The 25882-nt window shown below is 40.0% G+C and overlaps 1 protein-coding gene across 1 annotated transcript; it reads left to right on the plus strand.

The window, feature by feature from the left end:
- Window positions 1-11667: 11667 nt before the first annotated feature.
- LOC116780225 (monocarboxylate transporter 13-like) lies at window positions 11668-20075 on the plus strand. Its single transcript, XM_032674839.1, has 4 exons — window positions 11668-11960; window positions 15535-15678; window positions 16840-17646; window positions 19870-20075. The coding sequence occupies exons 1-4, from the start codon at window positions 11759-11761 to the stop codon at window positions 20073-20075; spliced, it is 1359 nt and encodes a 452-aa protein (XP_032530730.1). The 5' UTR covers window positions 11668-11758.
- Window positions 20076-25882: the final 5807 nt, after the last annotated feature.

Here is a 25882-nt window from a genome sequence, read left to right on the forward strand (position 1 = left end):
GATAAACACTGAACATTTCTGCTTTCTAGCCTGCCCCTGTGTTGCCAAATGAAAGCTCACAGGAGTTGCAATACCCTTTGGAATGAAAAAGTCTGAAAGAGTGGTACACTGAAATGTGGTGACTATGCTCTTTGCACACCTCAGGTGCTTTAGTAAATTTCCATACTCAGGCTTAGTGAGTTCTCTCATTTGCTTCACGCACCCTCAGTACACACAAGATTATTGCCGACAATTTATGATTTACAGCTCCAGATTATGCTATGATCCCAAAACATATGTCTAGGCTGAGATTTGGTTTATTCTCTTTTGTTCAGTTTTTTTTCTTCTCTGCTTTTGTTTCACTTACCTGTGTTATCTCTCTCTTCACAAACAGACAATACCTCCAGATTAGGTTCTCAAAAGTAGATTTGACATTAGAAACCGATATGAAAAATTTCTTTGTAAATGTTTTCTTAAAACTACAAGCACATAATTACTCCAGCAAAATGCTTGCAACACAAATAATAAAAAAAAAAGTCAAATGTAACCCCCCCAAATGTAATGGAATGGAAACTCCCTTTTGAAAATGTCATACTAATAATATGTAGGATGTTAAAGTAGTATTACTAATATACATAAGAACATACATTTTTAAAAAAAGAAGTGGCCTGATATTGAGTGTAGATCTCTATTTCTCCTTTGAAATTCTTCTTAGGTTTGAAGTTGTATAGAGAAGGCAATCAAAGAATCAAATATGGACTTTCATATTTGATTTCGTGTATCATATCAGTGCTAATGTACTGGGAGCCACCACTCCTGAAACACTCAGGTAAGTAGCTTTATACGGAGACATTTGCTCTCCAGCAACACATGTTGCTCTGTATCAATTTGACTATGCCTACATTATTGATCTGAAGGAAAATGCACAACTTGAGAAAATAGGAGCTACATATCATTTATTTCTTTTGGTTCTGTGTTTACTTGAGGATTGGAACTGTAGAATAATTCCGTCCTTTTCTTAATGGTCTTTTCCCTTTAATTCTTTGGGCAACATTTGAAAATTAAACCCCCCCTCAGTTAAGAAAAAGACCTGATTAAACTGATTTTGGTGACAGTCATACTCTACAGGTCAAAACAACTTTTAATATTCTGTCAACTCAAAATTCAGAAGTAATCTTCTGCTTTAGATCAGAAAGACTTGTGATGTTTGTAATACCGACAGCCCTTTTATCATCTGTTCTGAGCACAGCATTTGGGAGGGCACTGTGTGATATGAATTAAGCTGGAATTATAGTGCATACATGTTTTGACATGACTGGGACATCAGGGTCAAATACATCAACACAGTGCCCTTTATTGCTCTGTTAGTCTGGAATGACCAATTTAAGATAATTGGATCTAATTTCCAAACAAATTATTCAACATAAATTCAGTTTGACTTTATGTCAAAAAGACTGATGTTTAACCTCATGTCTTCCAATCCAAGCTGGTTCATTTTGTCAGCTCACAAAAGAGGAAAATCCCTTGTTCACTGAGCATAAATTATACTTGTAAACTTTGTTTTAAGCTGAAAAAGTAAAAAGGCAATTCCTCATCCACAGGAACTATGGGCCTGGTTTGTTTTCTAGTTTAGTAGCAAAACCAAGTTAAGCGATAGCAGGTTAACATTCTTGCTTAACAGAAAAATACAAATGTGTTTATATGTTAAAACCACAATCAGCTATTTAGGGTAAGAACTAGAACAATATCTTCAGAAAGCATTTAATTTTGATTAAAAATGAACAGTGATGAAGCATGCACCAAATAATTTGTAAACTGTTCTCATTCAAATTGTTCTCATTCAAATTTGACTTATTTGTGGTACTAATTTTGTAGCTTCAGTTTTCCATCCATTGAATCCTCTTACATCATTGACTGGTAAATTGAAAATCCCTTTGTTAGACGATTTCTGGTCTGGTGTAGGTATTAATATATCATGATCAAGACTGCTGTTACATTCATCTTCAAGCCTGAACTTTATAAACTGTTACTTTTCCAGTCCATTCATCCTCCTAGTAACCATTCTGATGATTTCTAGTTTTTCTGTAACTCTTCTGCATTGCTAAACCAAAATGACATATAGTATTCCAGTGTCTACACCAGTGCCAAATACAAAGGTAAAATAATTGCTACACTGCAGGGAGGTAGAGCTATTTATTTCCTTTAACATAAGCATGCTGCCACAGTTTTGAAGCAACAGTACTCTCCAGCTTTCTCTGGAATCTTTCTGTCACTGCAGCATGTTCCAGCCACCCATCCAGTGGCCCATAGCCTCTCTAACAGACAAGCTCTTGGTGAAATTTGAGTTCAGCAGGAAGCAAGAAACCCTGTGAAGAGAAGAAACCAGATTTTACATCCTGAGTTTCCAGTGCGTAGTGTATCAGCCTTTCCTATGAACACCTTGAAAATCTTGCTTCCCTGCACTGAAGGTGATGGTGGACCACTGAGCATCTGAGCCTTCCTACTACAGTGGAGCTAGATCTTCACTCCTGCCTCAGGCACAGATCTATCATCTCTTCAATCATGTACCCATCAGTCACTTCACTCCTATAACCACAGTGTTGTAACTGGAAACTCATATTGAACCAATTTTCTACCCCGTCTTCAAGGTGGTTTTTTTGTCATTACTACCAACAGTCCAGTTCCCATCCTTTAACTGTGGCCCAGCTCTCATTCTGTGTACTACAAGCTTGGAAATGTTTGCTTTGAAAACTTGGTAAGTATTCAGTATTGCTCTGAGTCAACAGGTGCTCTTCATTATCTGTCGCTATCCTAGTCTTACAAATGAAATCAGGAGGAATATTGTAAGACCTCAGTGCAAGAATCCACTGTTATAAAAATACAGGACACCTTCGTATAGCCTGTATTCAGTTCAGATACAAGCAGCTGTTTGCTCAGAGAACTCTTCTATGCAGGCACACTCATGCTATCAAGGAAGTTTGCGTTTCCTCTTAGACTTTGTTGCCTCACTTTATCTTAACTCCACGATGTGGCATCTATATTGTGGCATTGCATGTGGTAATCTAGTTTAAGAAAATAGCACAGGGAGTCTAATGAGCTTTTATCCCTTGATGTCTGTGCTCTCTGCTGAATCCTTATAAAAATCCTTCCCAGACATCAACCACAGGACATTTAGGGCTTATTTAGCCAAATACACCCATCTCTTACCTAAGGTACAAGGACAGGAAATGCCTCATTGACACTCCAGACATACCCAAGAATTGGGCATTTTCACCTTCATCCTGTAATTAAAGCAGAATGATTGAACCCTGGTCACTCATTTCAGAACAGGAAGTGGAAGAAGAACCACCCACAGATTCGACATTGATAGGGCACAGAGAGACTGTTTGCATCAGACGTGCTGTTTTGATAAACTTAAGCAGTGCTTTTCCCTCTTCCCTGTTTAGCAATACTCATTTTCTGTGCTCCCTCTCCTTCTGACCTTGTTATTTTGTACTGGGAGCTATAATCACAACCAAGAATTACACAGAAAATATGAACTGATTATTTCTTGTTGAAAAACAAAACTAACAAACTTTGTTCAGATAGATATACGCTGCCTTCTCAGCCAATTCAGGTTCTGTGTCACCTCTTTCTTCTGAATGCTCTACCCCATTTCCGTGCTGGCTCAGCATTCCCTTTGTTATTAAATGGAGGTCGGAGGTCAGGGTTTGATGTTAGCCTGGAGAGGGGGCAGGGGGGCAATCAGCACACCTTACTGGGATTTCAGGACAGAAGGCTTTTTCTTCATTTGCCTTCAGCCTGGAAAGGTCCAGTCAATCTTAAACTAATAAGAATTTGTTAAACTGATAATAGGATAACCAGAACCCATTCCAAATATAAGCCATTTATTCTTCCTTTATCTATTAAATATCTCACTTTTTACAGTCTGACAGCTTCTGCCAAACCCTAATCACTCGCTTGATTGCTACCTCTTTCTGCTCTTTAGCCCCTCTGATATCTGCCAGCTATCACTGCCAGCTATCGTATTTCCACAAAACACAAGCAAAGAAATCACCTCCTTCATCAGCCTAACTATGCAACTGAATCACCGTCCTGGTTCTCCTTTTCTAATCACATCAAGATTAATTCTTTTTTTCCTACAAGACCTCAAGTCCCTCTACACAGACCTACATTTCTTACCCAAGTTTGTTTAGCATTCCATGTCAGCTATCTTGGCAGTAATGTCAACCTGTTTATTTTTTCATAATAGTTTCCCAATCCTTTCCCATTCTATCTCTCCTGCACACGGTCCTCAGACAATTCATGTTCAGGCTACCCATATTACATCAAACCGGTAATTTTGTTTCAGTCATTTCAATCAATGTTCTCTTAGTTGACAAATCCTGTTACCTGTCAAATTTTATCTTGCCTTACTATCTGTTTATTAATGCTATCAGAAGGCTTTGGTCATTAAAAAAAAAAAGAAGGATGTATGTGATAAGAGCTGATAGTTCCAGGTAGGCGGACTAGCATGATCACCACCAAGGACTGATGAATGCAGGAGGCATGGTTTCATAAGCTCTTTGTCCTTCCATTTGAGCACAGATGACTGCAAGGAGACTCTGCCAGGTTTTTGTGTGTATTTGTGCCAGACTGGCTTTTTACATTTGTGCAGTATATTTAAATAAGAACTACACTTCAGAGACTTATTTCCCATATTTTATATATACTGCAATAATAATAATAAACAGGCAATAAATAGATATATTGTATCTTCTTCAAAAGCAGCCCTATTCCAGTTGGAAATCAGTCAAGAAATTCTCTGGTGGTGACAGGGGTGAAATAATTTTGAAATCCATGGAGCTGAAATAATTTACAGCAGCAGAGAACACAATCACTATTTCAGTTTTGATAATATTGAGAAAAAGGCATTTCAAAAACACACATATAGTCAGCTTCTGTTTAAACCATTGCCAGTTTTGTTCTAATAGTAAGTCTTTTGCTTTCCATTAAGTAGCACAGGGAAATGACAAAGGGTCAAAGTCATAAGTTACAGCAAGGAAAATTCAATTTGAATATTGCGAGGGGGAAAAATCGCAGTGAGAGTGGTACAACACTGGGGCCCAGGTTATCCATAGAGGCTTCAGCTCTGCTATGATCCATCTGGATTGCTGTTTACTCCATCTGGTTCACAGCTCTAGTTGTGTAAGAAATGTAGTCTTGTTTATCAGAGTGTATCATGGTCACTGTCCTATGCATATCTGTCTGGACAATATAGCCTAGTGTCATCCATCTCTGCAGATACAATTGCTACAGTTTATTTTTTTTACATGGGGCTCTGGAAGGTAGCACAGACCTATAGAGTTAGGAGGGAAAATAAGCCTGTGAAAGGACCTGACCTCCCAGTCCAGTATATATGTGTCAGAATATATATATATATATATATATATACACTCTTTTATGTAAGAAAATCCAGCATAAAGACATCTTTCAGCTTAGAGACTCAGAGGTTGCTCAGACAGATGCAGTGTGGTGACATAGCGCATAACTCTCTCCAGTGTGTGAGGAAGGAAGAACACCTGAGAGGTGTAATGCTGAAAAGTTACTCTGACACTTTGTCATGAAGGACATCCACAATTCAACTACTGTTCCTCATTACCACCACTGGAATCACCTGCCTTTCCTTTTCTATAAGGGAGAGTTTTTAGGCTGACAGCTTCACCGTACACATGGATACACTATTTGTATACAGCTGCCAGGTGAATTTCTCCTCTGGATTAAGCAGTCTTATCTGCCCAGTTTCATTCCTGGCCACATTTTTCTGCTTTCTGCATTGTGAAAGCACACAATGTGTTTCTCCACACTGAGAAACTGCCCCAGGGTAGTGACCAGCAGGGTCAGTTCACCAGTCTGGTTCGCTGCATGAAAGCCCACCTGGTAGCAGGAAGGTGAAGTAGGAGTGGCAGCAGCTTTTCTATCAGCAGTGTGCACTTAATACACTTCAAAAACTACCCCATAATTTTTCTTTTCCCTGCTTTTGACTCCACACAAACTTACTGACTTCCCACTTCAAATATGCCAAAAATATGAAATACATCTGCTTCTTAGTTACACAGGTCAACTGACTGTATATTTATACTTCCCCTTAGCACACACTAACTACACAGATTACTGATCAAGTCATGAAGTAAGCACACAAACATGTAAATAAAAAGATTGCAAAAACAAAGAAGCTACTGCAACAACCCACCATGCTCCCCTGCAACTACTACAATAGCAGGCTATAGCCACCACAACCTTAGTGCAAGACAAATTGCTGGGAAGCAGAATCAGTTACAATAAACTAGCAGTGAGAGCAGGGAGAGAAAAGGTTTATAAGATCCAGCAGTATATAAGGAATTGTGGGCCCTTAAATTACACAGCAAAGGGACTGCTCTGGTTTGATGAAAGGTTCTGAATGTGTATGTATCAGGCTTGGGTCCTGGAGAGCATATTCAATCTTCCTATAATTTCTGTAGTTGCTGCAGGGTATGTGATGCTTAGCTGAAGCCAACATCTGCCCAACAGCACAACCATAGAGAAGCCACAAATGAATTTCAAATTTAAATAAACATTGGCAGTAAATGCCACAGAACAACAGGGAGTTTGAAGTCAGATGACACATCTGAACTTTCGAGTTGGTCAAATAGTTGAGTTCAATAAAAACTGTGGACAGTAGTCCAAGGCTAGTACAAATACAGTGCAGATATATTACAAAATTTGCCTTCCTCCTCTTGTTTCCTCCATCCACTCCAGATTTTTATTTCTCTGATCTCTACTCAGGACAGAACTTTGTTTTTCTGAGTGTAGGTGGAGTCAAATGACTTTTGAGGAGAGGAGGAGGGGATTTGTATAAAATCTGATGGTTTACACATCCTGAATGAGACAGATCGGTTTATTCAGATAGCCCGATGGTTGTTCAGATGAGAAAGATGACCTTGTGGTTTGCAGTGCAACTCAAGAACTTACATACAACTGGAAGGTGAAGGAAGGTGAAAGAAGAACTTCATATACCCTACAAGCCTTGGTTGCCTGAATAAGGTAATTTCTTGATACTATATTTGATTTTTGTTGCTTCAAACTGATTGCTCAGAGTATTCAGGCCCTCTTTTCCCCCCGATATGCTCTGTCAATAAACTGTGTTACACATCATATTTATTAGACTGACTCCTTCTAAAATGTTGTTATGATGTTACGAAGTTAGAAAGGAGAATTTAATTAAGAGTTCCTCCTGAACTTGTATCTCAAGAGCAGTAACTAGCACAGCTCTATTGTATATCAAGCTGTAGTGGCCAGTGAGCATCAGCAGAGCCAATCTGAGTGTTATGAAGACCATAAGGTATCTGAGTGTGACAAACACAGTAAGTACCTGTTTCTTGCTAGTGTATAAAGGCACGTGTGGAGGAAGTTTCAGCATAATTTACAATTGACTTCCTTATTTCTTTCTTCTAATACAACAATTAAGACAAGATTATATTTGTTAATCTGCTGACAATTTATTAAAGATCCACTTTATATTTAGTTTTATGTAATTCCTGTTTCAAGGTAGCAACTTTTGGTAAAAAGTAGTTGTACCTCTGTGTACATCAGGTATGTTTTTCTTGCTTTTCTCTTTTTTTTGTTAAGTCTGAATCAAAGGTAAAGTACTATACTTGTACTGGAAACTCAAATCAAACCTCCACTTACGAATCACATTTCTTTATCTAAGTGTGGAAAAACTTAATACTTGCCTTTTTTGTCTTCCTGGGGAACCTGTTTCTGTAAAGTATCATCAGCTCACAATGAGTCCACTCAGCCTCTAAGAGAGAGTGAATACAGTTGTCTGGGGAGTTTTATATATGAATTGCATGAAAACAAGAAGATTGGGATTCATACCAACAACCGTCTTTTCTTGATTCCACCGCTCAGTTGTTCTGCAGTGTGCAGCAAATGTATTCAACTCATTTGCTCTTTTGTAAAAAGTGAATTAGAACATGGAACAACACAACCAGGTAGAACAAGTATCAGTCTTCACAAGTTTATATGGCACCCTCAAATGCAAGCAGTCAGATAAGAGTTTTATAATTTATTTTTATTATTGTTTGATAAGCCTTTTGAGTCAATGACTTGAATAAAAGCAGAAGCAGCTTGGAGAACTTGTAGAGCATGAATACAGGAACACCTGCAGTGTCTCAGAAAGTGCCTCTCTAGCTATTCAGCTGCAAAGATAAAGGTTGCACTCCTACCTGTGTGTTCTTGCTGGCAAATTTTGCTGTAAGGATAATGATACTACTAGCAGAGCTGTCTGCTCCTGCTGATGAACACAGGAAGCACAGATGACAGCATTGTGGCTTTCCTGACTGAAGCCCCTGTCTCACAGGGCATCCACTCCAGCTGCCATGAGAAATCTTGGAGGTAGGAGTCAGTGGGATGCCAGACAGAGTGATGATTCTTCCAGACATGGCTTTATATTCTTTGAGGAATCTTGTGTGTTGGCACAACAGAAAGAGGACTTTCCTTTCAGATTTTTTCTCCTTTCTTTTAAAAGACTAGTTTCAGGGAGAAGATGAGAAACTGAAGATACTAAAACCTTACTTTTTACCATTACTCAATAGCTAAGAGCAAAATGAAATCCTGTGTGGGTTTTTTCAGCTTACGTTTTTTGGAACTGCATCATCTTGTAATAAACTTTCTCTTGCAAGTGAAGGAGGAAGAAAGCAAAGCATGGTATCAGAAGCATGTTCACCCATTGCAACATCTATACTTTCTTCTACCCTGTTCAGGTATTCCAACCCTTCCCAACAGTATGTAGCTGCACTGCTTTCAAATCCATAGGGCTGTTGGAGATAACTACATTAATCATGCAACTGAAACAGGAATTTCATTTGGAGTTACAGGTACCACTGTGATCATTAAAAGGGACTCTGAGGGCTGAATTCTGAGCTGTGACATAAAAGATATATTTGTTGTAAGGAAGAATGCTGTTCATCTAAGTTTTGTGAGCAGTAGGGCCTGATTTATATTCCTCCTGGAGCAGAGTTTGCCTAATGAAGGTGAAGGGTGCTGGGTGGTGTCAGGAAGTAGTAGATTTTATCATGCCTGTTTTAGCCTGGGTGCTGCCTGCTAAGTAGCAGGATTTCTCCTATCTGTCTTGTGGCACAAATCATAATCCCTTGCCCAGGCATGCCCATGCAGAATGCAGAAATATCAGTATCCCTCTGCCTAGGCAGGCTCATTTAGCTTAAGTCTTGCATCTTTTTTATGTTCTTCAAGGCCTCAAACAAAATTATGACCATGGTACTTGAAGCCAGCAATATCAGAAAACATGGCTACAGCTTGATCTAGATTCTGTATTTTCTCATAGTATCTGAGTACTAATATGAGTATTAACAGTTTTAACCTTACAAAATATATGACCTTTGGAAGTATTAGCTGCATTTGCCAACTGAGAAAACAGGCACAGCAAGATCAAACAACTTGCTTAAGGTCACCCAGAAACTGTGGGAATGAAAACCAGTTTCCTTCATATAGACCTCAACCACAAGGCAGTCCTCCCTCTCTTGTGGCTGTTCTAAGATTTTTCAGGATGTTGTCTGAGTTGTTGTGCAACTGATTAATCTGTCTGGCTAACTATGTCCAGTGCCACATGTTAGTCCAGACATGTCAGCAGAATGATTTTGCTTCTGACATCTGAAAGGCTCTGATGGATTCTTTCTCCCACCCTGCTGAAGTGATTTAGGTCCTCTTGAGATCATATACCTCAGTGAAGCAAATCACAGGACTAGTGACTGCTGCTTTGTACTGAATAATTTCTACTGGTATGGATTTCCCTAACACTCATTTTCCCCAGCTGCACACAGGGAAGATAATTTTAAGGGTAGTACATCCAGCTATCTCAAGCTCCCATTCTCCCTCCAAGAGAGGAGTGTCATGTCTTTGGTCTTCTGCATTTTGTACAATATGCCTGCTCAGAATTTAGTGTCCATGAAGAAACCAGAAAAATGTTTGAATGTTTCCCTCCCTCAGCCAGATCCTGTGCCCACCATGCACTATATGATTACTCCAAGTTTGTCACAAAATTTCTAAGGGGAAATACACTTCTTTGATGATGTGTTTAATAAGATGTTCTTGCCTATTAAGATGCCTTCAAAAGGAAGCATGCACCCCATTTTGGCAAAAATGCTTGGCAGTGCAGGAGCAAATAATGTTTAGAAATGCTAAAATGCTGAGGACCCTAAAATTCTTACACAGCGTTCCTTTTAAGTTAGTCACAGCTATATTGGTTCAGGCCAAAAGTGGATCTTTAAGATTAAGAATAGAGTAAGGATAAAGTGATACTTCCCGAATTTGGACTAGCTGCAGCTTGGACACTTTCTGAGTCAGGGGCCATTTTAAAACATTTGTTAATCCTCAATAGTTTTGTACAGCACAGATTTATCTAATATTTCCATGTGAAGTTCAAGTATCCACAGTCTTATGTGGCAGGAAGCTCCAAAGCTTCAGTGTACAGGTAGTCCTCAGATGTCCAGTACCATACCTCATACTGGTTCCCTGATTTACTCCTCAGAGACCAGAGTAACACCAAGTTTCATGCTGAATACCATTTCCGAGATCACACACATCTTTTTACACGGGGAGAAGACCAGTTGTCACTGGAATTACTGAGATAATATTATAATGGTTCTGAGTTAGAGATTTGCTTACAACAGCAAGAATTTTTAAGCTTATACATTCCCATGTTAAAGTTGCAAATTCACATGGGATTTTTAGTGACAAAGCACAAACAATAAAAAACAGGTTTGCAGTATTCCTGGAACTTATGCAATGACTAAAAAATGGAAAGTGTCAAGATTGATAGAATCCCATAGTGAATACCTTCAATGGGAATTCTTTTGGTTTTAAATGTCATTTTCATATTTGCCAAATGGGAGGTGAAGTATTTCTCTGAGAGGTTGCCATCTCAGGAATGGAAAGTCCACTAGGTTCAGACTTCCAGATAAGTGAAGTAGCTTCCATTTATTTCCATTTATGTGGATATCCAGAATATTGAAACAGACTGATTTCCTGTCCTTTTCAGCTTGGGAATATTTTCTTTTTTTCTATAACATCTTCTGTTGCACTAGTAATACCACTCATAGAAGCAACTTAGCAAATATAATAGTGATTAATCTATACACACAAAATTATGACAAGAGGCTGATGGGTACAAACAATTGCCTTGATGGCTTTACAATTCATTAAATTGATTGCTATGCTCAGAGAATGTTAGGAAGTATGGTAACCTATGAGGCATTTTATTTTCTGTTTACTATGATATACTGGTCTGAAAAATGGTGGGATAGGGTTCTTGAAATTACTAGAAAGGGTAGGATCCCTGGCCTGTGTTTGAAAATTTGCATATCTGCATCTTTTCCCATAGTCTTCTCTCTTATGTTCACATATGCATGCTTCTTTTTCTTTTTCCTGCACTCCATACCTGAATACTTTTCCTTTCTTTTTGTTTTCTTTTGTTTTGCTTTCTTCACTCAGTCTTCTGTCTCCTGGGGCATCAGTTCCTCAGGTAATGTTTTCAGTCAAACTGCTGTAATGCATATTGTATTTTAATTTGGTAATTAATCTCTGTAAGCCATTCCTAGAATACTTTAATTCATTTCTTTAACAATGAGCCTTCTACCAATTTGCAGATCTGTTAAAAATCCTCATCACCATCACTACCACTGCAGGAAAAAAAAATCAAAAGCCAACCCAAAGCCCAGAGAAGATCTGAGAATTAAAAAAGATGCAGGCTGAAGACAGCAATCCACCAGATGGTGGCTATGGATGGGTTGTGGTAGTGTCAGCCTTCATGGTGATGGGCCTCACTGTTGCTGTTCTCAAGACTTTTGGTCTGTTCTTTGTTGAAATCCAGCAGCACTTTGATGGACTTGCAAGCACCACTTCCTGGATCACATCAGTAACTATTGCCATCTTTCATTTAGGAGGTAGGTCGAAGTGCTTCCCTAGCATTTCATTTTAATGTATTAACTAATAAAACAAGTTTGAAAAGCTTCCTTAAGAAAAACCCAAATCAAAAATATGTAAGGACAAGACTTTCTTCTTCTGTCTCTACAGAAAATACAGAAAATTTTCTTACAGAAAATTAGCATTTGCTGCCTCAGATATGGAATTGGTTAATAATGACACTCTAGATACACAGGAATCTGACTGCCATAAAGAACTTCATGTTCCTGAACTCATGATTCAATTTTGCTACAGGCTTTGAGTTAAACTCATTGGAAATAATTCTAATAACTACAGAGCTTGTTGAATCAAGCTCTTAAACCAGTTTGTGCAAGTTCACTGATCTCAGAGTGACTGTCACTTTTTCAAAGTACTTTTAAACTTAAGGACTGTAACCCTGTCTATCAGATAAACCATCTGCTACCAAAATGATGATTCTCAGTCCTGCCTTCTCACACTTCTCCTTTCTGTCTTTGCCAAGATCCCCCTTCTTTGCATGTATTGCCAGTTCTGGCTCTCCTTTAACCCCTTTAGAATGATTGCAAGTCATTTATCTAACAGAAAACTCACAGAGTTAAAAAGAAAAAAAAGTTCACTCAGAGCACAAGAAAGATAAGATCATGCAAGCAGAATGTAGGGAAGAGAGAGTGAACTATCCCAGTCAAAGGCAATGAGCTGTGGGAACAGGCCAAATACCATATCTCACCAAATGAAGGAGGAAAATAGAAAACATACTGCATTTGACTCAGCTTGGTTGTTAAGAGAGTCCTTTGCGCCCTTGTAAACTGCATGATCCTTCACATGATGATGATGATTCTAAACATGTGCAGGCTTGAAATGTACAGAATTTGTGAAGTCTGCTCTGCATATTCTCATACAGATATATGGTTGTAATAGGTAAATATCCTTACGTAATAAATGCTATCATTATTTTGTTTATGAAGACATTTCATTGCATAGACACTATATAATTATATGCATCCTACTCAGTCCACACCTATCAGTATTACCACTTGGAATTGCAGTACTTCCAAACATCATGAACAACCGATCTTTCTTTAAGAAATGTATTCAGAAGAATCAAAGAATAACCCAAAGTCAAAGGATGAAGCAAGTCATGGGTTGAAAAGATTTTATCAGTTCCATAAACTGCTATCCTTGATGCCTGTTTTGCAGTGACAGAAATAATTAATTGAAAAAAAAATTGAAAAACTTGCTTCATAGACCACAGAAATGAATAAATCGATCAATCTGGTTTACAAATTAGACTTATCACAGACCTGCTGTGATACTAGTTTGTCATTCAGGCATACAAACTTAATGAGAAAAAAAAAACGATGTAAGAGGATAAAAGAACTCAAAGTCCTGGTTTAGTTAGGTTTTGTTTTGGTTTTAACACATATTTACATTATATAGGAATGTATCAAGGAATAGAGCATATTAATAATATCAAATATAAACCTAGGCAAAACTGTATTTGCCTAGCCAGGTCTGAGACCAGCCTAGTTCCAAGAAGGCAGCTATAATTTTCAGCAGAAATTGTTTTTCATCCTTTGAGATGAAAACAACCCTCTTTCAGTGAATACAGCTTGATGGCCAAATGTTCCAAAACCCCTCTGTGTAGCAGTTTATAATGTCTCAGGTTAGTATGTAATTGTCCTCATCTTCTCCTGCCTTTGCTTCATTTACAGGGACCAGAAGACTTTCTGCTTAAGATCATCTGAACCTCCAGTTCTTTGAGCATCTTTCCGGGCCTGGCTTAGTCTTTCTTATCGTGTTCTTCTGGGAAACCTTCAGTGTCATTTGGTTCAGTATGAAGGATGATCACTGAATTATTATTTTGTCCTGTCTGGATCCTTCCAACATCAGCTCTGTTCTTGTATGGAAGGAGAGCATGCGCTTCTACTCCCAGGGTTTGCACTTGCAACAGGCTGTTCAGTTTACCAGAGCAAGGGTTCTCCCCATCACATTCACAGGCTTTCTCTTGGTACTGATGTACACGTCCCATCACCTTTCTCGTTGCACTGCGATTATAATCCCTTTTCATTTCTTGTAAGTTTTCTGTGTGTTACTCTTTATCCTTTCAGATTGTGGAATCTAGCTATTTTTCCCATTTCTAGTTCTGCGGTTAGCTTCTTTCCTTCTCCCTCTACCATGTTCAATTTCTGCCTATCCTCCTTTTTCACTATTTAAAAATCGGATTTTGGTAGTATTTCTGCTCCAACTGCAGATCTCTCTTGTCTTAAAGCACTTTCATGGAAGTCATCTTGAGTCTACTTTTCTCCTTTTTTTTTTTTCCTCATCATAATGTATGATTCTCCAACTGTATCTGCTTTATCATGTCTCATCCACTACATCTTAGAGACCATGACGGATTTTTGGTATAATTTTTACATGTTTATAAAATCAGCATATTTTTGCTGTAAATTCTGATGAGACATCTGGGGTTTGTTTAACTTCTGCCAGGTCTGTCTGCTATCAGACAATGTACATCCTGCACATTTTGCAGCCATTATACTCTGCCAGATTTATTTCACTCATCCTAGCCACCAAATTCTCTTAATTCTAATCCTAATACAGGTGAGCCTAGAACAACCTGCCCCTACAAACTACTATGAAACCTTCCTTACTGACTGCCCTCTCTTCATTGTCTTCCTACTTATTTCAACTTACAAGCATGGTCCTCATTAACTGAATTCCAGTTCCCAGAACATTAATGTATTGAAGGGAGCCGACCGATGCCAGGTGGTACTTGGGAGTCCCCTAGTGGCCAAGGCTATTTAAAGAAGTCTTACGGCCTTGACCTCATCTCTGTGATGCTGGTGGAAAAACAGCGAGGCAATATAACTGATCCTTAATTAAACAAAAATATCCCTGACATTTCAGGTGCTTCTAGATAGTGAATAGAGATAAAGCAGTTGCTGCCCTGTCAGATCTGTACCTACTGCATTTTTGCCCTCGTGCTGAACAGTCCCTGCACTCTGCTGAAACTGTACCCCTAAAATAAAGATTTAAGAAATGAACTGCAAATTTCCTGTAAAAAGCATAACCAGAAAATAAACACTGATTTTTTTGTCCTTTATAAACTTTTGTAATTCCATAAAGATATGATTTTGCAAAACTAACAAAGGTTATTTTCCTCCAGAAAGTTTCCGTGCCAACCATATCAATAATAGAGTCTCAATAATAAAATTGAGGTTTCACTTCCTGCTAAAATTGTACACGAGTTTCTGTCACGTTGCTATTTGTATATCCTTACATGAAATCCAGTAGAACTGTCCTGCAAGGAAGGCACTGAAAGGCTCTTTCCCTTTAAAAAAGATTACATATTTTGAATATATTTAAAAATCTGAGCACCAGGGACAGTAATTTCCCTGTCAGTAAGGATCCAAGTTTGAAATTGCAATTGATGTCCTGCTCCATCCAGAAGAATTAAGTCTGCTTGAGACAAGAGTTATAAGGGTACTTTATTTGATTTATTTAATTATTTGGTCATGTCAATCAGCTTAATGTTCCTAATTTATTTTTCTTTCTCCAATTTTGCTACTGATCCAGCCCCTGTTGCCAGTTCATTATGTGCACGATACACCCATCGGGCAGTTGTGATCACTGGAGGACTCCTGGCTTTTTCAGGAATGGCACTGGGATTTTTTGGATTCAACATGGTCTGGATGTATGTAACGACTGGCTTCCTACAAGGTATGACTTTATGGTTTTATGCTCTGAGCAGCAACTCAGAGCCCTTATCTGAGGGTGCTAGTGGTAAGAGTTTTGAAATCTGATGTATATTTTGATTTCATGAGCAGCTAGAACCAACACTGCTCTTAAAAGGTGTCTTCCCTCCTTTCCCACTCTGGAAATAAGAATTTGTGCAGGAAACCTGCAATGACAAAGAAGGTAAATAATTAGATGCTAGTAATTTGCACCTGCAAATTATATACAAGCAGAAAATGAAAAGTGTTTTGTTTTTCACTTGGAGACAAGAGCCTTGTGAAGGTTTAAAGAACCTTCATAAAGAGTACTGGAGTACAAGGACACAAAGATCCCAAATTTTGTTCTTTCTATAACATTATCTTATGTTTTGAACAGAGGCCCAGACTTTCACTTGATTTCAATCCTTTCCTTTAGCCCAGTGAAAACAGGCCAGAAAGTTGCTTCCAACAATTAGCAGATTTTCCTGGAACAGGAAGCAAAGCTGGCAGGGAATAAAATAAACCATTTCAAATTCCATGCCGGATACCTGGGAAAATGTCTGGAATTCGAGCCCTTTGGCAGTCCTGGGCTGCCAAATAATCTAGGGAGCCATTAAAATCACTCTAAGTTAGAGCAGGTTTGAAGTCTGCTCAAAGAAGTCAGGCAAGAAAATGAAGAGCAGATAGAGGTAATACACCAACTTTCTTCATGTCCTGCCTCACTTGCTACCCTGAGCACAGTTCAGCACAGCTCAGCTTAACTCATCTAGTACCAGCCTTAATTCAGACAGCATAGACACTCAGATCTGTCTAGCTTCCACTACATGACCGTGTGATTTCTCACGCAGTGCCAAAGCTGTCAAACCAACTTCTTTTATTTATTTATTTATTTATTTATTTATTTATTTATTTATTTATTTATTTATTTATTATAAGTAAGAACTTCATGATCCTACTTTTTTGCTTGAATATATACGACTTACTCTTACAGAATATGTGACAAATTTACTCCTACAGGTAGTGCAGCTAAGCTCATGCTGCTGCTAGGAACAAAAATGTTTTCCTTCTACACTTTTTAACTTTGCAAATAGAGGAACACTGACTGCTTTAATTTCCTTCGCAAAATACTCAATAGTGTCTAACCTGTGCTATTTCTATTGTTTTTCAGGTCTTGGCATTTCCTTTTCATGGACACCAGCCATTAGCATTGTTAGCCATTATTTCTCCAAGAAAAGGGCTTTGGCCAATGCTATAGCCAGTGCTGGAGAATGTGCCTTTGCATTCACATTTGGGCCATTTTTCCAGTGGTTGATTAGTCAATATGGATGGAAAGGTGCCCTCTTGATCATAGGTGGCATCCAACTCAACATTTGTATCGGTGGAGCACTGATGCGACCCCTGGCAAGCAGCTGCCCCCTTGAGGCTCACCATTCTGAAACTCAAACACCACCTGGCAAGAGTGCATCCAGGATAGACAAAGAAGCTAAGTCTCCTATCACACACAAAACCTTCAATTGGATGCTTCTGAAGCGACCAGAGTTTGTACTTTATGCCATTTTTGGCATATTAGCTGCTATGAGTTTTTTTGTTCCTCCGTTATTTTTAGTTCCATTTAGCTACAGCCTGGGAATAGATGAATCATGGACTGCATCACTCCTATCCATTTTGGCTATGGTGGACTTTGCAGGCAGACTGCTGTGTGGCTGGTATGCCAATCTCCATGTTACCAAAACCATTCATTTGCTGGTGATGACAATTACACTGATCAGTACTTCCCTGATGCTGTTGCCACTGGCTAACAATTATGTTTCCTTGGCAATATTCACTGGCTTCTATGGATTCTTCTTTGGTACGACAGTTGCCATTCACATTACAGTGCTGGCAGATGTTGTAGGCATGCCAGAATTTGACAGTGCTTTAGGGCTTTTCATGCTCATTCGAAGCTCTGGAGGTTTTGTGGGGCCCCCTCTTGCAGGTAAGTTAAGATGATACTCTGCCAAACACATTTTACAAAATTTACAAGAAGAAAGGGGAGCAGTAACCCAAACTGAAAAGATCTGGATCTGCACCCGAATTTCCCCCTTTCTTACCTCAGGCGTATGTAAGCCAAGAAGTATATAAAAAACAAATGGTTGGTTTAAATCCTCTCGAAAATACACTGTTCCCTCTCTTCTCTGTGATTTTAGAGATACCTGTTCAACATGAAAGCAGGGATGAATGGCAGGGTTCATATGGTGGTGTTCCTGCTTCCCACAGAATGCCACTTGATGGCCTCCCACTCTCTTGCTATGAAAGTGTGCCGTTAGGACAAGCAGCAGACCCATACTTTCAGAGAAGAAACTGAAATTTGAGACTAGCGATGTTGCACAGATGCTGGTATTGTTGGAAGGCTTCCTATAGAAGTTCCAATTGAACATTAGGCTATGCAAACCTCAAGGAAATATTCACAGAGATGCCTGCTGTTTTTAGACAGCATTTGAGACAACCAATATAATAAATGGGTGAGGCAGCACATAAGAACAGTGGGAAGAGAGAGCAGACAATGAGACAGCACATAGATTTATGGACTGGCAACAAAGCATAATCATCTTGGAAAAATGCACAGCAAATGAACTGCAAGCTGTAGGGGCTTTACAAAGTGATATGGCAGAAAAATGACCAATGTGACTAGTAAATGCACACAGAGTCCTCATTCAAAGACCACTGCTCATGCACGACAGTGACTTCTGTGGTAATGGCATCACTAATAGATTGCAAATGGGTCAGACTGAATACTGGAACATTTTAATTCACTTTTGAAGATACAGGAACCAGGAAGATCTATAGAGAGTTTGAGACAGAACAGTGTCAAAAGTGTGTTGGAAAGATCTGAAAATAATACAAAGGTAGCAAGACATTTATACTGACCAGTGGCTGGTCAGTAGCACTGATTATCTGGGGACCAGTTTGTGTAGATACAGTAATCTACAATTACTATATGTAGTAATACCATTTGTGTACATATAGTAATCTACAAAGAAAGTATGGAAGAGCAGGGAACCCTAAGTGCTTCTCAAGCTCTCCTCTCCCACTCTGAGAGTAAAATCTAAAAGATTTAAATTCAGAGTTCCTTTGACTACACAGGGCTGATGTCAGGTTAGAGGGTGGGCTAGAGACTACGCTAAATGTGAACAAGCCTTCCACAAGCAAGCAGTTTTCATCAGTCCACAAAGGAATATGCCATCACACCCACAGAGCAGCTGATATACTGCTGCAGTACTACTACTACTACTACTATACTAGTGATTTCTCAGTACAGAACAAAATGGCATTATGTATTTTGGTTGATTTAAAGCTTCTTGAAAACCAAGGTCTTTTTGTTAACATCTGTGACTCCTTGTAAAATGACGAAATGGAAACCCATTATACATCAGACAAATTCAACCAACTATGCCTCCCACAGACGAATCTCCTTTCCTTTAAATTCTCTTGTGCTGTACAGTTATGGTCCAAATTACAGCAACTGATGACAGCTACATCACAGAACATGGGGCTATTCAGATACACAGCTGCGTTGTCTGGGGTTTTTTCTGCCAGTATCTTCACTGTCTGCCACATTTTAGGTTGGAAAGTGCTTCAAACTGTGTATCATATTGTTTCAGTAGCAACATACAAAGCAATGGGATGTGAATTGTGTTTCAAATTTTAAAATGCTATAATAGAGCGATGTTACATGTGCTCATGATGTAGAAAGCTGCAAGACAGGTACGTAGCCAGCACACTGACTTTGTGAGAGGATATGTTCACTGTATGTATGGCCAGTCTTCGCGAACGAAGATTTGGGAAAGGTCTTTACCCTTCGAGCCTGCGCAGTGGATTTTTTAGGTGAGACACAGTGTGCGCTGAGCTGAGCCCACCCTTTAATCCTAAGGTTCATCTGCCGGGGCCGAGCGAGCTTGGACGGTGGCAGTGAGGTCCTCAGGACGTAGGTTTGTTTAGAGTGACCTTCTCTTAGATGGATGGCCTTACAGGGCTGAACGAGCTCCATCTGCCCGGGGGAGTTTCCCTGACCGGGAATCGAACCTGGGCTGCGGCAGTGAGAGTGCTGCATCCTAACTACTAGACCACCAGGGGTCCCCAGGATATGTTCACACTGTTGAGCTAATTCACATTAGCCTGTTTTCCATCAATCACATTTCTGTCACTTGTTTCTCTCTAGGTCTGATTGTGGACATGGCTGGAGACTACAGAGCAGGCTTCTACATGGCAGGAGCCACTCTCATCCTATCAGCTGGATTTTTAGTTACTTTAGATCAACTCCAACAGAGAAAAGAAAGAGAAAGCCAGACTAGTACTAAACCAGAAAAGTCAACATTATCCTATCCTTCCCTCCATCTCCTGAAACACAAAAACAGAAGCTATTGAGAACACAGTGTAGTGGTGTGACTACATTGGACCTCAGACAGCATTTCTGGACACATGGAAGTGTTTTATTTTAGCCAAATTCCCTATTAGTAGGATTTACAAAACAACAGAAGTTTTGGGTAGGAATGTTTGAAACTAAGGAAGAAAGTAGGTAGTTTACAAGCAAACTAAAGCAGTAACCATTATCATATTATTTTGATGCTGAAGTTGCATTTCGACTATACAGGTCTTCAGTACAGTCCCACAGGGCCATGCTAAGTGAATTAGGGAAACTATGGTCTAAATTAAATTGCCAAACAGGAAGAGGCATCACCTCACAGATGTTTAGCTTGGGGAAGTAGTGTTCAGTATTTTCAGTAAACAAGTCAGATGTGAAAGCATGGGTACCTGAATAGAGTTTTGAGCTAAAGATTTGCAGGTACTCTACAGAGCAGGGCTGGAATCAGATAAATAAATAAACCTGATAAATGGGGAAAGGTACATAAGTGATAGAAAACAGTAGAGAGAAATACAGTATTAAATATCAGAAGTAAAAACCAAAATACATCCACATAAAATGAAGAAGGATTGATGAATAGTAGAAGACCTATGGCTGCGGTGGCCTTCAAAATGAGTAAGAATCCCAAATGCAACCTTGCATTAAAAGTACTAAATATTCTGTGTTATTGGTAAGATAGAAGAGATAATGATGCTTGCAAGGCTTTAACTGGAAGAAGTACATAAGTTGCAAAGAATTTAATGGAAAAAATTGAGAAAATTAAGAAAACACAACCTAGGGAAAAAGTGTAAGAAATAAAATTTTTCTGGTTTAGAAGACAAAAGTATTTACAGGGCACAAAAACAGCCTTCAAATCCATAACAGACTGACATAAAAAGACATTGTAGACTGTTAAGCATGGAAGCAGACTACAGGGAGAATACAAAAACAGAGAGATATCAGAGAATAGATAAGACATGAGCAAGAATCTAAATATATTTGATTGCACTTCAAAGTAGTATGATGGACTAGTTGACTTCCCTTTAGTCCCACATTCCAACTATCCTGAGGCAAATACTTTGAGTAAATACTCTTTGAGAATGAAAGAGAGTCTGTATCCAAATAACTTTTATTTTATCAGTGGGAAGAGAGAACTTAAAAGAAGGGAGGAAGGGCTGGATCACATTTAGAAAAAACAGTAAAAGGAAACAAACATAGCACTTTAAAGTTCCCAAATTATCATGAATATCATAGCTGCCCTACTTATGAACTTTTTAGGAAATTTTTACCATGGCTTCCTCTGGGAAGTTTAACATAAATCACTCATCTAAAATAATTACTTCTTGTCTCATAAGAATAATCAGTATTTCAAAAACTTAATTTAACTTACATGAAATCAGCTGAGCCACTAATAAATCAACTACCTGTGAGGGCTTGATTGCAGAATGTACACTGGAAGGAACACAACTGAGCATGTTGTAGCAAAGTCCTGAAAAACTACTTTTCAAACTTGTCAATGGAAAAACTCGGATTTTTCTAGAAGTATTAGTCTTCAGTCTTCTGCAGGGTTTCAATATTTAAAATAACTCTTCATTTTATAAAGTGAAAGGAAGGGTTATTGGAGGCAGGACAAATGGGGATGTGTTTAATAGATGTAGTTTCTACCTCTGCCTTTCTGTTAAAATTCTGTATTTTATTTACAAGTCCTGTCACTGGTTTATTTTGACATGTCCTGATATCAGACATGGGCAATAAAGATAACTTAATGGCATGCTGTGCTCTGCTCCACAGTTATACTGTATTTTAGAATACAGTAAAGGAGTTGACAAACACAACTGAGTTCAGCAGAGGATCACTGAGAGGCTGTGCAACTGGGGCTGGTTCAGCCAGGGGGGAGTGGTGGCTCTGGAGGCACCAAACAGCAATCAGGCACCAACAGGAGAGACAAAGGAGATGCAGGTGGGCCGTTCACAGTGGTGCGTGGTGTGAGGGTGAGACAGCAGCACAAGTGGAAACATGAGGAGCTCAGGCTGAAGCTGTGAGGGCAGCCCAATGGTGGGGACGTGGTCCAGAGCGGTTGGGTTGATGCCATCCTTGGGGCTTTTATGGCCTGACGGGGTGAAGTCCTGAGTATCTTGGTCTGAGGCCAGAACTGGCTCTGTCAGGGCTGGGGCCGGAGATTTCTCCACTTCCCACCAGCCTGAACAGGATCTTGTGAGAAATGAAAAGTCATACTCTTATTTTCTTTGCTAAATGCACAGAATAGAATTAGTCACCTGGACACTCTGTCATCTGACGGCTATGTATGTGTTTAATGGCACAGAAGAAGCAGAATCATAGAATCACAGAAAATGCTGAGTTGGAAGGGACCCATCAGGATCACTGTGTCCAACTCCTGGCACTGCATAGGACACCCCAAGAGTCACACCATGTGCCTGAGACCACTGTCAAAATGCTTCTTGAACTCTGCCAGGCTTGATACTGTGACCACATCCTTGGGAAGCCTGTTCCAGTGTCCAAACACCCTCTGGGTGACGAATCTTTTTCTTGATGTAAAACTAAACCTGCCCTGATGCAACTTCAGGCCAATCCCTCAGGTCCTGTCACTGGTCACAAGAGTGAAGAGATCGCTACTTGCCCCTTCACCTCCCCTTGTGAGGATCTTGAAGACCAGAATGAGGTCTCCCCTCAGTCTCCTCTTCTTCAGGCTGAACACACCAAGTGACCTCAGCCACTCCTCATACAGCTTCCCTTCAAGGCCCTTCACCATCTTCATTGTCCTCCTTTGGATGCTCTCTAATAGCTCAATATCTTTCTTATATTGTGGTGCCCCAAACTGCACACAATGTTCAAGGTGAGGCCGCCCCAGTGCAGAGCAGAGCAGACTGGCTGGCGATGCTTTGCCTGATGCCCCCCAGGACAGGTTTGGTCCTCCTGGCTGCCAGGGCACTGCTGACTCATATTCAACTTGCCATCGACCAGGACCCCCAGGTCCCTTTCTGCAGAGCTGCTCTCCAGCCTCTCGTTCTCCAGTCTATACACACATCCTGAGTTGCCCTATCCCAGGTGCAGAATCCAGCACTTTCCCTTGTTAAACTTCATATAGTTCATGACTGCCCAGTCCTCTAATTTGTCAAGGTCTCTCTGCAGGGCAGGGAATTAACAGCTCCTCCCAGTTCAGTGTCATTGGCAAACTTACTTATTATTCCTTCAAGTCCTGTGTTGACATCATTAATGAAGATGTCGAACAGCACGGGACCCAAGACAGAGCCCTGTAGAACCCCTCTAATGACTGAATGCTGGTCTGATGTTGTTACTCCATTCACTATAACTCTCTGTGCCCAACCTGTGAGCCAGTTGCTCACCCATCACGTAACACAGTTACCCAGTTGTGTGCTGGACATTTTGTCCAGAAGGGTACTGTGAGAGTAGTATCCTACTACTGAAAGTTTTGTTACTGAAAAGTATCAAAAGCTTTGCTGAAGTCTGAAAATATTACATCTAATGGACTTCCTAAATCAAGGAGGCTACCTTGTCATAGAAGGAAATCAGGTTTGACAAGCAGGACTTCCCCTCACGAAGCTGTGCTGGCTGTGACCAATGACTGCATTGTCCTCCAGGTGTTTTTCAATACTGCCCAGAATAATCTCCATACTGAAGTGAGACTGACAAGCCTGTAGTTCCAGGGTCCTCCTTCTTGCCATTCTTGAAAATTGGGACCAGTCAGCTGGGACCTCTCCAGATTCCCAAGACCACCTGAAAATCACTGAGAGAGGTTTTGCAGTGACATCAGTTAGCTCCTCAGAGATTCTTGGACGAATCCCATCAGGCCTCATAGATTTACAGGGATCCAGCTCAAGCACCAGATCCCACACAAGTCCAGGGTCAACTCGCAGTCATAGTCTTGAAGCTCAGGGCACTGGGATCCTCTTGGTCTGCCATCCATGCTGGACAGAGGCAAAGACAGCATTAAACATCTCTGCCTTGTCTCTATCCCTGTTTGTGAGGTGACCATCCTCACCCTGTAATGGACCGATGTAGCTTCTACACTGTCTTTTGCTGTTAATATATTTGAAAAAAACCCTCTTTTCCTATCCTCTACATTTTTGACAGTTTCGACTCCAATTGAGCTTTGGCTGCAAAAATTTTCTTCCTACTGTGGCAAGCTGCATCTCTGTATTCTTCTCATGTCACTTGACCTTGCTTCCACTGGGCATACACCTTCCTTTTTCTCCTTATTTCCAAAAGCAGATCCCTGCTCAGCCAAGCTGGCCTTCTGCCTCATCTGCTTGACTTGCAACACTTTGGAATTGCCTGCTCCTGTGCCCTCGGGAGGTGATCTTTAAAGTGTGACCAGCACGATGGACCCCAGAATGTATAAAATAATTTTCCATGGGCACTTTACTTACTAGCTTCCTGAGCAGCCTGAAGTCTACTCTCCTCATGCCCAGAGTTGAAGTATTAAGTGTTTTTATTCATTTTAGGACTGCTTTTACTTCAGCTGTAGTGGCAATATTCCAAGTTAAGTTTCACTGGACTATTATTGCAGAGATTACTCAGAATCACAGAATCATCAAGGTTGGAAGAGACCTTTAAGATCATCCAATCCAACTGTCCACCCAGCAGTAACACTGAACCCCCTGAACCACTAAACCATCACCCAGTGCCAGATGTCTTTGAAACACCTTCAGGGATGGTGACTTCACCACCTCCCTGGGCAATGTGCTGCAAAGGACTGTTTTGATCTAAGTCCTAAGGATACAGCCTGTGTTGACTGTATTAATTTTCTTCAAACAAAATGTTTCAGAGATGGCCCCAGAGGCCTAAATCAGCAGCTCATCTGCAAGGAGTTTCTCACCCCAAACCAGTTATCGACCTACTGGTGGGAACAGGACTGTGAGGCTTTAGAAAGCACTGCCATTCTCTTAAATCCAGGGATGGTGTCCTGAAATCACAAGAAAGGGAAGTCATAACTCAATCTCACCTTGATAGTGCCAAACTGCATCCAAAAGTTTTTCACCCACAGTTTTTCACTCACAGTTGGTCACTCTGCATCTCAGAAAGTCCCACAAATCTGAACAATCCCCTGGGCTCAGAACCTGCAGTCAACCACAAAGTAGGAGCAAAGAAAAACAGAAAGCTAGAAAGCTATCCAACCTTTTTTCTTTGGAAAAACACAGTGCAGCCACACAGGCACCACTGCAATCATGCCATCCTCTTGGCATAGCTACTACAGGATTAAGACTACAATTCCTTCCTTATTGTAAGTTTCAGAGATAGAGCAGAGGGAGATGGGCCTGACAGTAGGGACCAGAGCTTCACTTGTAAACTACTTAAGGAGGAACTTTCTGTCGTGAACTAGGCTTTCAGGATGAACATACTAAAGGTGTTTGTGCAAGGCAGTCTACAGGACAACATGTTGCTTCCTGGATGTGCCTGCAGTCAAGGTACCAGCTGTTTGAGGAATAGCTTTTTAAAAAGCTCCAAATCATAGAATCATAGAATCAGCTGGGCTGGAAAGGACCTCTGAGATCATCAAGTCCAACCCTTGATCCAACACCACCGTGGTTACTAGATCGTGGCACTAAGTGCCACATCTAGTCTCAGGCCTATAGTGGAACTGTTCAGCCTTGAACAGATAATACATACTTCCAAGTAAATCCCCAAACCATGGAGAGACGAGGGTTCTGAGGACAAACTGAAAGGAGTATAATGTCCTTATTTTCGCTTACAGTACTGTGTTACTATTAATGTAGATTTAGCAGTGAAATACTTGTGAGTTTCCACTGAAAGTCCCATAAAACTCAAAACTAAAGCCTTTACTAAATCA

The sequence above is a fragment of the Chiroxiphia lanceolata genome, chromosome Z (assembly GCF_009829145.1).
Source record: "Chiroxiphia lanceolata isolate bChiLan1 chromosome Z, bChiLan1.pri, whole genome shotgun sequence".
NCBI lineage: Eukaryota > Metazoa > Chordata > Aves > Passeriformes > Pipridae > Chiroxiphia > Chiroxiphia lanceolata.